Raw genomic sequence first — 15,088 nt, 5'->3', positions numbered from 1 at the left:
AAGGTGTCGGCAGGGCCGGCTCGCTCTGAGGCTGTGAGGGGGACTCTGTCCCAGCTTCTCTCCCCGCTTCTGGTGGTTTGCCAGCAAGGCCTGGCATGTGGAAGCATCACCTGGCCTCTGCCTCCATCTTCACGTAGCCTCCTACCTGTGTCCAGATTTCCCCTTTTCATAAGGACTCCAGTCATGTTGGATCAGGGCCGACCTGAATGACTTCCTTTTAACTTGATCACCTCTGTAGAGACCGTCTCCCTAAATAAGGGCATATTCTGAGCTATTGGGGGTTAGGACTCCAACATCTGAATTTTGGGGGGACACAGTTCAGTCCATAACACAATAATGAGATCATCGCTGCGCACAACCAGTTCTGGGTTTCCGTCTTCGAAGGTCTCTGTCCTGGACTGACTTCTGGCACTAACTATGCATCAAGCAGGAAGATGTTTATTACAGAGATTATTACAGAGATTCAGCCCTTCAAAACCAGGGTTTCAGGAATGAAGGTCAGGGGTCCCATCACTGGATCCTGGGGGCGTGGGAGCTTTCGTAGACTCGAAAGGAAAGGCTCGGCACAGTGACCCCCTGCCTCACAAACACACCTGCCAAGGCCCCAGTTGGCCGCCCCTACACCTCTTCCACCATCCACAGCTCGGATGGAACACTTAGTACCAGAGGAAATTAACCTGGAATCCTGATGGGAGGCCTTCCAGTGAAGGTACAACGGGATGGCCCTTACCTGACTCGCAGACTGGGGCAAGCAGGTGGAGTGCAAGTGCGGCCGCGCGGGCCGGTTTGCTCACAGGTGTAGCTGACAGGGCCTTGCGGGCCGGGGTGGCGGGCCAAGGAGCACATGGCAGGACTTGAACCTCCACCAACTGAGGCCGCCTTGGGTGACCAGCGCGGGAGGCCATCCGGGACCTCCTGCCCCTCATCGTTCCTCGGCCTTCATCCTCCGTCCACCTTCTCTGCCCACCTCTCAGCCTCCGCTGGGTGCCCACCTTCCCAGGCCTCCAGGGTTCACTCCCAGAAAAGGGCTCTGATTGGTTCTCTCCAGGCCAATCAGCTGTGGCCTTACGGGCGTCATGCCTTCACCTGAGCCAATCCGCAGATGGGTGGGCGGGTGCTCGCGGGCAGAGAGGAGGGAATTTCCTCCAAAATAGGCGCTCTTCGAGGCCACGAAACGCCAGCGATTCTGGGACAAGCCCAACATGAGAATGTGGGTCATGCCGATGCCTGGTCGGGCCAGGACACCCCAGGGAGGACGAGCTGGGGGGCTGGCCGGGGGTGAACGTGCAGCATGTTAAAAACTGTCAGGGTCCTGGTCAGGGGTCCCCAGGGTCAGGGGTCCTGGGGGGTCAGACTAAGGAGGCGGTGGGTGACAGCAGCAGAGAACGCGGGGTGAGCCAAGGAATCTTTTGGAAGAAGTCGGAAGAATCCAGGCCAAGTCCCAGACATTGGGTATGAGCCCAGGAAATAGTGCTGAAGACACAGATGAGGTGTTGGCGGGACCAGCTGCATGGACGCTACGTGGGCACAGAGGATGGGGCAGCCCCGGGTGCGGGCCAGTGGGAGTTCCCAGGTGGGCGTCCTGGGAGGGGGGACGTCCTGGGGAAGGGCGGAGCTCAGAGAGGCCGCGGGGAGAGGGGCTGCAGGGGAAGGCCCTGCCTGCTGGTGACCCTCGAGGGACCCATGAGTGGGGACGCTGGGCCGCAGCGGGTCAAGGGTTGAGACACATCTTTTGGGGGCTTGAGAGCAGAAGAAACGCGGGGCCTCGGGGAGGGGTGCAGGGCCGCAGGGGCGTCCACCTTCCTTCCTGGAAGTGTAGCGCAGGACGCTCAGCCGGGCTGCGGGAGGGCAAAGGCTAGCCCCGCAGCGGCCACGCGGTGGCGCTGCAGGACAGCCGGTTGGCCGCGGGACAACACCAGGGCCTGGGATGTGGGCCGGCTCCCCGCAAGGCGGTACGGATACCCGTCCCCCAGCACTCCGCATCCCAGCACTGGGCACCTCAGCACTCCCACACCTAGAACCCCGCACCTCGCACCCCACACCGGGCACCCACCCCCGGACACAGGCCATCTGGTACCCCAGCACTTGGCACCCCTCACCTCGGCATCTCGGACACTGTGCCCCGTGGGGAGAGCACCCCACATCCCAGCACCCTGCACCGGTCCCAACACACCAGCCACCTGGCACCCCAGCATCTGGCATCCCACACCCAGCATCGTAGCGCCCTGGCATCCCTGCACTACAGCACCCAGCACCAACAGGCAGCAACCCCTGCAGGGCTTTCAGGAAGGTGGGTCCAAGAAGAACAGATGGGGTTGAGGGAGGATCTGTCATGGGTCTGCCCTAGCTGGGAGAAGCTGGGAGAAGCCACGTCCTTTGAGGTGTTCTGCAGATACTGAAACCCCCACCAGGTGGAAGAAGTTAACTGTATGCTGCCCACAAGCATGGAGACCCCAGAACGAACGATTGGAACCAGAAGGTTGATGATGTTTACTCCCAATTACCTCACCTCCAACCAATCAGAAGAATGTTCACGCGCTGATCACCCCCTGCCCCCCCCACCCCCGCCCCGTCTTTAAAAACTTTTCCCTGAAAGCCTTCAGGGAGTTTGGGCCTTTTAAGCACTAGCTGTCTGGACTCCTTGCTTAGTGCCTACAATCAGTGCTGCGCTCCTTCACCACAACCTGGTGTCAATAGACTGGCTTTACTGTGTGTGGGCAACAGAGCCAAGTTTAGTTCCATAACACATCTTCTTTGGAGAAATGTCTGTTCAAGTCCTTTGCCCAGTTTTGAATTGAGTTGTTTGTTTTTCAGTTGGTGAGTTGTGAGAGCTCTTTATGCGTTCTGGATATTAAACCCTTATCAGATATATGATTTGCAAATATTTTCTCTGTAGGTTATTTTCTTTCACATTCTTTTTTTTTTTTCACATTCTTGATGCATGAAATTGTTTCACTTATATGAAGTCCAGTTTATCTGGTTTTTGTGTTGTGCTTCTGGTGTAAAATCTAAGAATCCATTGCCAAACCCAAGGTCATGAAAATTTACCCCCATGTTTTTTTCTTAGGAGTTTTATAGTTTTAGCTCCTATATTTACGTCATTGATCCATTGTGAGTTAGTTTTCGAATATGGTGTGAGGTAAGGGCCCACCTTTTGTGTGTGAATATTCAGTTGTCCCAGCACCATTTATTAAAGGACTATTCTTTCCCCAGTGAATGGCTTTGTCACCCTTTTTGAGAACCAGTTGCCTGTAGGGAACTCCACGTGGTTCTGCCTGGGCTTTGGTGATGCTTGTTGCTGGCGGCTGCCACCTTCCCTGTGGAACTAGGGCTGCTGTCCAGTGTGGCCGGGCTCTCTCACAGCACAGCCCCCAGGCCACTCCTCCTGCAGGGCAGGGCACAGTGGGTGCTGGTGACAAGCTCTGGACCGGGGCCCCTCCCTCCTCACCCCAGTCCCTCCCCCGCAGTTGGGGGGGCCTCTCTGGGAGCTCCCCTGTCTTGTCTCCTGTGTGGAGAGGCACTGGGCAGGCTCTGCTGGACCAGAACCTGTGCCCCCCGGGTGTCTGCCCCACACTCAGGCAGTGGCTTGTCCCCTCAGCTCCTCTTTCACGGCCTCTCCTCCTTCACACAGCAGCAACGTCTGGGTCGGTGTGTTGGATGCCTCACCCGGATTTCTGATCCTCAGCCACTTGTCCCAGCTGCACACTTTCAGGCCGTGTGGACGTGGGGCTGCGGCTTCCTGTGCTGGCCCCTGGCTCCCTCCCTGCACATCAGCCCTGGGGACCAGGGGGGCTGGCGGGTGGGTGGGTGTCTCAGGATGTGCCTGCTGGCTGGGGAGAGGGGTGGGGACATGAAGCCCACCTCCCACCATCGGAAAAAGTCCCGGCCCCACCAGGTGGAGGCAAAGGAGACCTTTGCTCCAAGACGCAGATCCAGGGGCTGCAATCAACCTGCCAGGGTGTCTCTTCCACCTGATGCTGCTGAGGAGAAATTGGTGGAAACCAACTAGCTCAGGGGCTGACAACAGCCCAATTCGATCTCTCCCCGAAGCCCCATCCTGACCCTCGAGGCCGGGCCACCTGCCAGGACCACAGGGCTCGGGAGGGGTCTCTGCCCTCCCCACCCAGCCTGGGTCTCCCACATCCTCCCCCACTTGCTTCTGGTCCTATGAGACTCGGCCTCAGAGCCACCTTGTCCGTGCCTGCACCCCATGCTTTCGCCAGAGTCCCTGTCCCCACCCACCAAGCGCGACTGTCCCCCCTGTCCAGCACATGGCAGGGGCTGTGCCGAATTGGCCCTTCCAGACGGGGCGCTGGGGCAGGGCTGCAGGGAGTTAGGGGGGTTCAGACTTCAGCCTGAGTTTAGAGGACACAACTGGGCACATACCAGCTGCCATCCTCTCTCTGGTCCCCCTCTTCCTTCACCTGTTCTGGTCGTACCCCATCTTCACCTGCCCCAGGCTGTGAGGCACTGGCCACTTTTGGGGGCACATGGGCCTCCAACGAGCTTGTGCAACTGAACCTGAGAAACAGAACAAACTTGAGAGGTCAACCCCTCTGACCCCTTCCCAGAGGAGCACCTGCAGAAATTCCAGGAACAAGATAGGGGCCGGCCAGCCTCATGGCACCCCCAGCCCTTGTCTGTAATCACCTTCTCCCAAACTCCCTCTGCCGGCCCCACATCCTGAGACTGGAATCACCACCGCCCGCCTGCACACGCATGTGTGTCTGCGTGTCGGCCGTGGGGAACACGTCTTTGCCGGGAATTCTTGGCCCCTCCTGTGTGTGGAAGCACAGCGTCAGCACCAGCAGCAGGACCAGGCTGTGGCCACGTCTCAGGTGGTCCTGTGCCGAAAGCTGCTGAGCCAGGAGGGACCTTCCTGGTTCCAAGTGACCCACAGAGCAGAGCCTTGCCGAGCTGGATGACCTCATGAGACGCCACTTCCCTGCCCACTCTCTCCTCGGCTGGATGGCTGTCTCTGCACAGCTGCCCCATACAGTTGTCCCTAGCTCCTGGCCTGCAGGCCGACACTGGTCATTTGGTGCAGCTGGGCTCTCTTTTCCGGCCCTTCACCGCGGCTGTGCGGCCGAGTGGAGGTTGTGGGCCTGGGCCTGGCCTGGCGCCCTCCTGTGGTAGCTACTTCCACGTGCCCATCTTTCATTTTTATGAGCACTTGGTTTGTACTCAAGTGCTGGTGACAGAATAACTGATGCTAATGGGAAAAATATTACTCTCTCCACTGAAGCGTGTCGGGTGCAGCTGAGTAAATGCTGGGTATCCTTCTTGTTTAAAACAAACCATAATTTAATTCAGGAGTTCCAGCTGCTCAGACCCTGGGTTTCTATGGCAACAGCTCCCCTCCCCACCTTGGAGCAGGCGCTGTGCTGGGGAATCCACCCACTTCCCGGCAGCCTCCCTCATGCGCCAGGCCTGGGGGCCTCCCCAGGGATGTGGGGGCAGCTGGCCCTGCACGGATGGCTCTGGAGAGCAGGGGCCATGGCCTGATGCCCTTTTCCCAGTCCTCTCCTGGCACTGAGAACAGGGATTGACGTCTTCCTTCCCATCTCAGCGTCCATCCACCTCCTCTTGGCCAGCCCCCGCCCCTCGGCCTTTGGGGGCTCTGCTTGGTGGGGGACTTGTAGACAGAGAGAGTGGTCAGCAGAATGAAGTCTCCCAAAGGGGCCCACATCCTAATCCTGGGAGCTGGGACCTTGTTAGGTCAAGTGACAAAGGGGATTAAGGTTGCCAATCGGTGACTCGTGTGGGGAGAATCGTGGATTATCCTGTGGGGCCATGTCATCACAGGGTCCTTGAAAGAGTGAGGGGGCAGAGTCTGAGTCAGAGTGATGCCCTATGAGAAAGACTTCACCAGCACCGCCGGCTCTGAAGGAAGAGGAAGGGGCCACAAGCCAAGGGATGAGGGCAGATTCTAGAAGCTGGAAAAGGGGGAAGAGGGATTCTCTTCTGGAAGCTGCGGAAGGAACCTTGCTGACTCCTGGTTTTAGGTCCAGCGTGGGGCTCTCCAGGATCGGGAGGGTAAGTCTGTCCTGGCTAACACGTTTGGAGTGATTTGCTACAGCAGTCATGGGGGCTGACATGGAGGCTTCATTGGTCTGGGACCAGGGGCCGGGTGGCCCGCCTCCTTCCCAAGTCCTGGCCCCTTTCTTCCCCCTGTGCCCCCGGCAACTCAGTCCCTTGTCACAGCCTACCTGGTCTCCCCTGGGGCCCGCCCCTTGTCCTTGGTCAGGTCGGCCCCGTCTAGCCCAGTGAACCCCGTTCACTTCCGGTCGCCCCTTCAGCCCCACTGTACATGGCTGGTACCCGATGCCACCTGCCTCCCCGCCCACCACAACCCCTTTGCGGAGCGAAGGTCTTTCTCCGGGCCTTGAGGTCAGGATGCCTGGCTGGGATGCAGGTTCCTGCCACCACCCAATGGGTGTGGCTTTGGGTGAGTTACTTAACGCCTGGGCCCCATTTCCTGTCACGGGGGCAGCAAGAGCCGGTGCCCAAGCCGTCTCCAGTGGGACCCACATCTCAGTGGGACCCCTGAGATGTGAGGTGTGCTTGAGGGGCCGGGACCCCACGGGCCTGTTGACCGCATCTGTGGGAACATCCCCACCCAACCTCAGGAAGTGTCTAGGGATGGCAAGGCCTGCGGAGCCACAGGGTCCCGTCTAGAATCAGGAGCCATTTGGAGCAGGGGGGCCCTGCAGGAGATGACGTTCCAGCCCCCAAAGGGGGGACGACCCTGGACCACCAGGTGGCCCTGAGGAGTCACGCGCTGACAGTGGAAGACCTTTTAGGCTGGGGTCAGAGGGGATGCTTGCTGAGGGTGGAGTTGCGGTCCCCGAGCCATGGGATGGGCGTGGGAAGGCAGATGCCCAGAATAGAGCGGACGCAGGCTCCTGGCCTCTAACTGCAGGTGGTAAATAAGAGACACAAGAAGTGGCAGCAGGAATCCCTCTGGGAGCCTGGGCTCACAGGTAGAGTGGGGTGACCCCACATTTAAAAGGCACCCCAAGTGCCTTTTCTTGGACCAACTGTCCAAGCCACAGGGCTGGGGCTGTGCCTAAGGGGAACGAGGGCCGAGAACCACCTGCTTGGTGCCTGGAGTCCCCGAGGGCACAGAGGACTTGCCTTAAAAGACAGAGCCTCCAGCCAACCCTCTGCATATTTATCTTTTATTAACAGTTTATCGCTCTTACTCTCGTATTACAATTCCATGTTTCATCAAAGTCTTTCAATTCTCATTTTGGTAAAATAAATAGAGATAAATGAACCCTTAGGTCACGCTCTCTCGAGACTCTGTAACTTCATGATTGAATTTTCGCATCAGACCTGTGAAGACAGCCCCTCTGCGGGGCCTCTGCGCTTGGCCAGGGGATGGTTTTGTCTCAAAACAAACAGAACCGCATATAAGCTCAAAATCTGGAGTGGAACCGCTCCGTGAATTGGCTGTGGGTAGTCAACTCTGCATCTGTGGGTGGAGCTCAGCTTCTGGAAGGTTCCCAAGTCGCCGTCTGGAGCGCCGGGTGGAGGTGACCGGCTGTGTGCGGGGGAGCTGAGCTTTCTGCGGTCTCCCCGACCCCACGCTGCTCGCTTGCCCAGAACATGGCGGACGCTGTCCTGGAACTTTCTCAGGGGAGCAGGCATGGCCTATGGGCTGCAGAAGGGCTGTTCCCCTTGCCCAGCCCTGCGCCCCGCCAAGCCCACCCACATCCACAGCATGGCTCTCCCTCACATTCTCACTATTATTGGTCTCTTATTGGCAGAAGTAGCTAAGCCAGCTCATCCCTCTATTTCTGAATAATCCTGATTCCCAAGGAGAATGGAAAAAATGCTTTTCAAAATATCATTGTGGCTGCGTCTCGTGTTCCAGGTGTGGCTGCTCAGCGCGCCGTCCCAGACGCGTGTGCATGGACATATGTGAAGCTGCTGCCCTCCCGGGAGCTCTCCCGTGTCCCTCGCAAGCATGAGCTGCACCCCTTTGTGTGGGGACAGAGGGCTGGGGTGGCACCGTTCACCCCGATACTCTTGGGGCTTGGTGGCCCCTCCATGTGTGCTCGTGTGATGCGTGTGGGGTGCAGGTGGGGAGGCCACGGTTCCCACACCTGCTGGGGAAGAGCAGCACTTGAGAGAAACAAGCTCTGTGGCCCACGGGACCTGTCTCTCCTTCCAAACCAGGGCCCCTCCTGCTGACAGACCTGCAGCAAGAACAGCTGACACTCAGACGGAAGTCCTGCCTGCGGGGAGGGTGGCTGTGTGGGGAGGGGCACGCTCGGCCTCGCCGTTTGGCCGGATGGGCCCGGGGTGAGGACCCAGTGGGTGGCAGGCCGCCTCCATCTGTCCTTCACTCCATCTCAAGCTCATCCAGTGCGCTCAGACCATCCCCAGGAGGACACCCGGGGGTGGGGGGGAGGAGGCACGGCGCGCAGCCCCGGGAGGCTGGCTTCCGTCTGGAGCCTTTGTGGACTAATGCATCACTCGGAAAACAAAACAAGTGTTTCCCCCTTAAAAACCTCAGAAGAAAACAGGACGGGAAGGGGACTGGGATGTACAGCTACTGTGTCCTCAGGCCAGGAGCTGTGTTTCATCAGAGCAGCAACCATCACACCGAGGACTCCAGCAGAGCCCCCTTCTCTGGGCTCCTGGGCGTGACAGCGAAGACAGACAGACAGACAGTGCGGGCCCTCTCGAGCCCTCAGCAGCCAGGTCAGGCAGGTGCTCAGGGCAGTGCGGTGGGTCCACTATGTACATGGCGGCCTGTGGGGAGGGGCCGCTATCTGACGCGCTTCTCCACCGAGTACACGGAGATGTAGTAGTCGTTGCTGCCCACGGCCAGGTGAGGCTGCAGGAGGGAGCAGAGAGCAGGCAGTGAGCATCCAGGGGGGTGCCGGCCGGGCCTTGACACCCCAACTCCGCCCACGAGGCAGGCGCGGGAACGAGGGCCCATCGGCTGCGGCTTCTGCAGAGATGCATCATCTCCTCCCTGTCACAGGGAATCCGCACACTCCCCATGCCTCCCACACTTGTTTTTTCAGGATGGCCTCCCAGGGACAGCTCTGGGAGACTGATGTCGTGCGTTTAGGCAGAGAGCCACACGCCGGGCTCCCAGGGAGCCTCACGCTGCACGAAGGCAGGTTGGCAGAATCCTAATTTAAAACACAGCAGCCCCCAACCACACGGCCGACTGTAACGAAGGACGGTGCTGTCAGCCGGGTCACAGGGGTCTGGGCTGCTCCTACCCCAGTGGGCTTTACAGGGGGAGGTTTCTCCAGGACTGGGGTCTGTGTAGGGGCCGAAGGGGTCAGAAAGGGCGGGGCTACTTCACATCTGCTTTGATTGACAGGGAATTTGGTGCTGCTTCTACAGTGAGTGCAGTCTGGGGGCTACGGCCCCTGGAGACCCTGGGCCACACTGTGGTGTGGGGAGGGGCCTGGCTGCAGCACCCCTCCTGCTGCTGCTGCTAGCCTCCCGCCCGCCCTCCTCGCCTCCCGCGGGGACACAGACCCAGTGCGGGTGGAAAGCCAGGCAGCTGATGGCGCCGACTCGCTGGCCCATGAAGCCGTCGTAGTACTTGATGTGGTTGATCAGATCTCCGCTGCCATTGTAGATGGCGGTGAACTGGTTCATGGAGCCACTGCACACGAGAAGGCCTGGCAGTCAGCGTGGGGAGGCGGGCGTGTCCACAAGGAGATGGGGCTCCTCTCTGGTCACCCCCACGAGAGGACTTGGGCCTCAAGGGCCGGGAGGCCAGGCAGGTGAGGAGCAGCAAAGGGGCCGCACACTCAGTCCCTCCACCCAGCTCTCCTCCACAGGTGTGGGGGCGGGCAGTAGTGCCTGCTGTTTACACAGGGCCCCGGGAGTTGGTCAGGCAGGGCGGGGAGAGAGAAGAGGGCCGGCACCTACCACGCGATCAGGTTTGCCTGGGGGTGGATGTCAAGGGCCGTCAGCCCCTTAATGATCTGCAGGACGTTCACGGACTCCGGCATCCGAGGGTCGAAGAAGCGCACGTCCCCGTTGACGCTGCCAAGAGGGTGTTGTGGTGATGCTGGGCGGGCCTACCGGCCCCAGGACGGGCCATGTGTGGTCAGGGGCCGTCCACACGTGCAGCTCAAGGCCATGGTTCCCTGGACCCTCAGAGTGTCCAGGGAGGCCCCTGGATGGCACATGGGCCCACCCCACCGACCCTGGCAGCCAGGCCTGCCGCCGAGCCCCTTGGACCCCTCCCCAGAGCCAGAAAGGGCCCAGCTGCCGAGGCACGAAGCAGCGGTGAGCAAAGACACAGGGGAGGCTGTGAGTTATTCATTTCCGGCCAGAGATTAGATTTTGTGCAGCTGGGGATGCGGCGACGGGCGGGAGGTGAGGACAGTAGGCCACCTCTTCCCTGCCCTGGGCCTGGCGGACATCGTTTTGAGAGCTATGTTCTGTTTTCACGTTACAAACAAGGGAAGAGCATCTCTTTGAAGAAATGGTGGCTTTGTGACAGTAAATTACATTTTCTGTCCCTTTAACGGGCAAATAAATATGCGCTGCTCTCAGCACAGGATTTACCGGCAGCAGGAATGGGCTTATGGGCAGACAACGGATCCGCAGTGATACTGGCACGCGCCAGGCAGATGCCGCTGTTGCGCGGAGGCTTTGCCCAGCCGCCTTGCCACCCCATCCCCTGCCGCTGCAAGTCACCCACAGGCAAAGTTCTCCAGTGGGAGGACCTGCTGTCCCCACCCTTGTGCCGGCTCTGACCTTTCTGGCCTGTCCCAGAGCAGAAGTTAATTACTACCCTGAAATGCCATCATTTCCCAGCTGTTTAAATATCAAGGACATATTTTAGATGGAGGGAAAATAATGTTTTTACAGCAAAATGTCTCATGAATATTCCATGCTCATTACCTGACGCTCATGATGTGGCCCTCAGGGTGCTTCTGGAGGTAGGCCTTCACCACCCAGGCCGTGTGCTCCCGGTATGTCATGACGCGGCTGGAGGGGAGGAAGGTGGGGTCAGGGCCCGGTGACAACTGTGGGTGTCCCTGATGCTCCGAGGCATCAGGATGGGAGGCAGGGTGGACTTCGTTTTGAGCAGAGGGAACAGAGCATTTATTTAAAGCGTCCGGGGTCCGCCGGTGCTGCGAGGTCTGCCCTCACCCTCTTGTGTTCACTGTGAGTGACTGAACCCCCCAGGTACGCCCCTCCCTGGGGGCCTCCCAAACACCTTGGGCCACGCTGGGACCTCCGGAGGCAGGGTGGCTGTCATGCCCTCCCGGGGCCTGGGCACCGCCAGCCCCCCTACCAGGACTTCACACTGGCATCTCCCTGTGGGTTTGAGGGTCAAGACCAAGAACCCCAGACTCTAAGGCTGTCGAAATGGAGGGACACAGGGGCTTTCCTGGAGGCCTGGTGAGGGTCTTTGACAGGGAGTACGGGACTGGGATGCGTGTGCTGGGGAGGTGGGGGCAGAGTGTGACATCTGGGAAGGCATCCAGGACTCAGGTCACACCCAGCACACATAAGTCTCGGTGCCTGGGGATGCACAGGAGACCCCATGTCTCTGTCCTCAGACCTTGGGCCGAAGAGGGGGCTCTGGAGACCCCAGCCCCTCCCTCACGGTCGTTCTGTGACCCTCAGGTCTTCTTGGGTTGGTTTGCCAGTTAACTGCCTGCCTAGAGAGGCTTCTTAAAATAACAGTTTGACTGAGATTTGATTCACATACTGTAAGACTCTCCCTTTAAAAGCACATATTCAGTGACTTTCGCACATCCTTACAGCTATGCGCCCATCACACATCTAATTTTAGAACATTTTCATCACCCCAAAAAGAAACCCTGCTCCCCCACCTCCACGATGGCTGCTTTTGGTGGGTAGTGTGGGCTTTCAGTGGGCACCCTCCCATAGAGACCCGCAGGGAACATGCAAGCCAGGGGCTGCCTGGGCCCACTCGCCATCCAAGCCTCAGGCCCAAATTCCCGCCACAGTCTGGCTGACGCCTCTGCTGCCTGCCTGGGTCCTGTACTGACTCCCCCGACTGCTCCTGGCCCTGCAACCTCACAGCTGCACTCTCTTCCGGCTGGGGTCACTGATGGTGCTCGCCTGCTCTCAGGCCCAGCTCAGTCCTGTCCCCTCGTCCCCTCCCACGAGGGCTCCTTTAGCTCCTGTGGCTGCACATGGGCCCACCTGCTGCTTCCCATTCAAAGGCCAGGCCTGTTTTCAGGGACAAGGTGGGTGTTCAGTAAACATCACCCGGGAGCCCGCGACGGCTGGGCCTGGGTTCCAGCGTTGCTCTGCCATTTACCATCCGTGTGTGACTGGCGTCTGGACCTCCACGCTCACCGGCTCACACAGGGCACGGCGCTGGGCCCCACCTGGGCCTCAGCCCAGGGCTGAGGGGCAGTGCCCAGAAAAGCCGTGACAATGCATGTGGCCCAGCGCTGCACAGCACCCACGCGTGTCCCTGACGCCATCTTCTTGGCTATTCTTGAGTTCAACCCGGGAGGCGGTAGCCTTCTCTATGTTCAGGTGGGAATGGAGCCCAGGAGGGCAGCACCTTGCTGGGACCTCCCGACCCCCAAACCTGTGTTCCAAACAGCCCATCCACGGCTGGTGGGAAGCCGTGCTCCTCCACACGCTGGGGGATGTGGCTCTGCGGGGAGTGCCCAGCTGGCTCTGGGGGCTGGCTCTGTCTGGCAGAGGGAGGGGAAGGCGTAGCCCAATTACCATTCGCTGAGCGCCATCCTCCTGTCGTAGACGCGGATGGAGCCGTCGCCGAGCCCAGCCACGATGAGGGAGCGGTGGGAGTCGCAGGACAGGCTCGTCACGCAGCTGTCGGCACCTGTGGGGATGTCCTAGGGCCGACACAGACCCCGTGAGGCACCCTGGCATCAGGCCCCCCACCCCACCCCCACTAGCTGCTGGATCCCTTTTACAGCCACCGTGGGTGCGTTTGTCACTCTGGCGTGGAGCTGCTGCCTTTCTCTCCACCCGGGAAGCTGTCAAGGCCTGAGGAGCTGGGCCCCAGAGGGAGTCAGGCTCCATCTGCTTGAGTGACAGCCCGGGCACCCGAGGCCCGCAGCCAGGAAGGCAGGGCAGCAAACACCTCTGCGCCCATTAAACTTTCCAAAGTCTCCCTCTCTCCTAAGAAGGAAGACGAAGCATATATTGGCAGGAGGAATCATCGTCGGCTCCCTCTTAAAACTCCTAATTAGTTCAGGGAAGGGTCTAGGGGGAGTCCTGCCGCCCATAAACCATCTCCTCGCCTCTCCTCCTGGCAGCTGTAAACGCTGGAGAAGGGAAGGAGGCGTGATAAATGCGCGGCAGGAAAGAGCAGGAAACAGGAAATGGGCCCCCAGACGGGGAAAAGTGCTTTTCCAATCAGAAAAGTTTTTGCTGCTCTCAGGCACACACAAGGAAGAAATCCAACACGGATGGAAACCGAATCATCGTATCCCTTTAAAAGGTGGGAGGCAGCCTGACTTGGTCCCGCTTCCCCTGCCCCCCCCACCCCGAAGACACCACCTGCTCAGAGTACTTGCGGCGGGGTGGGGTGAGGGCGCTCAAGGACCCTCATTCTCAGCCCTCGACCTCGAGGGCAATCGGAGCTGGGGAGGACGGCAGGGTCTGCGCCCACTGGCCCGCCTCGCCCCCAGGGAGGCCGCATGAGGGACGGTGTGCTTACCTGCACCTTCATCTCACGATCCGTGTCCCAGATCCGGACGATACGCACATCTCCCGAGCTCATGAGGAGCCCGGTCTCCTGTTCCCAGTCCACCACCATCCCAGCTCCTGGAGAGACACAGACGGGCACCGGTGTCACCGAGGGAGCCTGTTCTGGGCAACAGCTCAAGCAGTCGGTGCCAACCCATAGGGTGGGTCCCCAACCTCATGCAAGCTTGAGGTCGGGGTGACAATTCAGAGCCTTCTCTATATCTCTGCTGTACCCAGGCATCTACCAGAGAGACAGCAGGATCTTAGGACCGTTTGTCCAAGATGCCCACCTTCCAGGACACCTGGGCATGATCGGCAGGTCTGGAGACTTTAGAATGGGTGTCAGAGGCACAGAGATGTGAGTCTCCTGGGTCCCGCAGTCCCCTGGGGGTGAACAGCTTTGCAGCTGCCCCTCACGGAGGCAGGGGGCTGACGACAGACGGTCAGTGGTGAATGAATCGAGGACTGCCCTTCCCTACACTGGACTGGGCGGGGGGGGCGAATGCCTTCAGCATCCCTAAGGGCAGCACTGACCTCACAGGAGGGACTATAAGATTTAAGATGTTTAATTATAATATTTCAAACACACAGAAAAAACACAACAGAAACCCCTGTACCCACCACCCAGATCTAAGAGCTGCTAATATCTTATCATTTTTGCTCTTTTTTTTGTTCTTGAAGTGAAATTTAAGACAGTGAAAGCCTCACTTGCCTGTCCTGTCCGCAGACAAATCACCCACAGGCCTTGGGCGCCCTCCTAGGCTGGCCCCCGTGCACTCCCCTGTAGGGGCACGTGTCCAAAACCATGAACCACATCTCCCACATTTCAAAAACGTCGCCAATTTCAAACGGGGGTATATTTTCCAGCAATTTGCGTTTTTCCAGTAAGGTTACGTTTTGAGGGTTTATCCAACCCAACGGATGCAGATCTGGTTAATTAGTACTGAACTTCTGGGTAACACGCCTTTGGAGAACGAGCCCATCACTTCCACGATTCCCTGCCTGTAAACCACGCCACACTGACGTTTCCACACGCCCTTGCACAAGGAAGTGGCAGCACCGGGAAGGGGACATATCCCTGTGCGTCCCACCTCCCCAGGCGAGGCCGTTTCACTCCCAGAGTGGATGCTGGTCTGCAGTCTCATCAGAAATGGACACAAGGTGTGATTTCCCCAAATCCTGGTCGATGTTGGTGTGTGCAGCCTGTATGTTTTAATATACATTCTGACACTGATGGTTTAACTCATATATTGCAAATATCCTCTCCTATTCTGTCACTGACATTATAACTTTGTTTATGTCTTCTTTTGGTCATACTGAAGTCTGAAGTGAAGTCATCATGCTTTTTTATACATTTGTCTCTGCTTTTTGTGGCAGCAGCTCCTGTGTT

General features: G+C 58.8%; 1 protein-coding gene across 1 annotated transcript in view; it reads right to left on the bottom strand.

Moving 5' to 3' along the window:
• Positions 1-7,167: 7,167 nt before the first annotated feature.
• Positions 7,168-15,088, bottom strand: part of RPTOR (regulatory associated protein of MTOR complex 1) — a 342,549-nt gene continuing 334,628 nt past the window's right edge. The window contains exons 29-34 of the mRNA XM_060290007.1: positions 13,670-13,776; positions 12,712-12,839; positions 10,894-10,980; positions 9,910-10,026; positions 9,511-9,640; positions 7,168-8,848 (exon numbers count right to left, since the gene is read on the bottom strand). Coding sequence (XP_060145990.1) covers positions 8,780-8,848; positions 9,511-9,640; positions 9,910-10,026; positions 10,894-10,980; positions 12,712-12,839; positions 13,670-13,776 — 638 coding nt within the window. The 3' untranslated portion in view covers positions 7,168-8,779. The remainder of the gene's footprint in view (positions 8,849-9,510; positions 9,641-9,909; positions 10,027-10,893; positions 10,981-12,711; positions 12,840-13,669; positions 13,777-15,088) is intronic.

The sequence above is a fragment of the Globicephala melas genome, chromosome 20 (assembly GCF_963455315.2).
Source record: "Globicephala melas chromosome 20, mGloMel1.2, whole genome shotgun sequence".
NCBI lineage: Eukaryota > Metazoa > Chordata > Mammalia > Artiodactyla > Delphinidae > Globicephala > Globicephala melas.
Note: the sequence above shows the minus strand (reverse complement) of the source record. Positions and strands in the feature narration are given on the sequence as shown.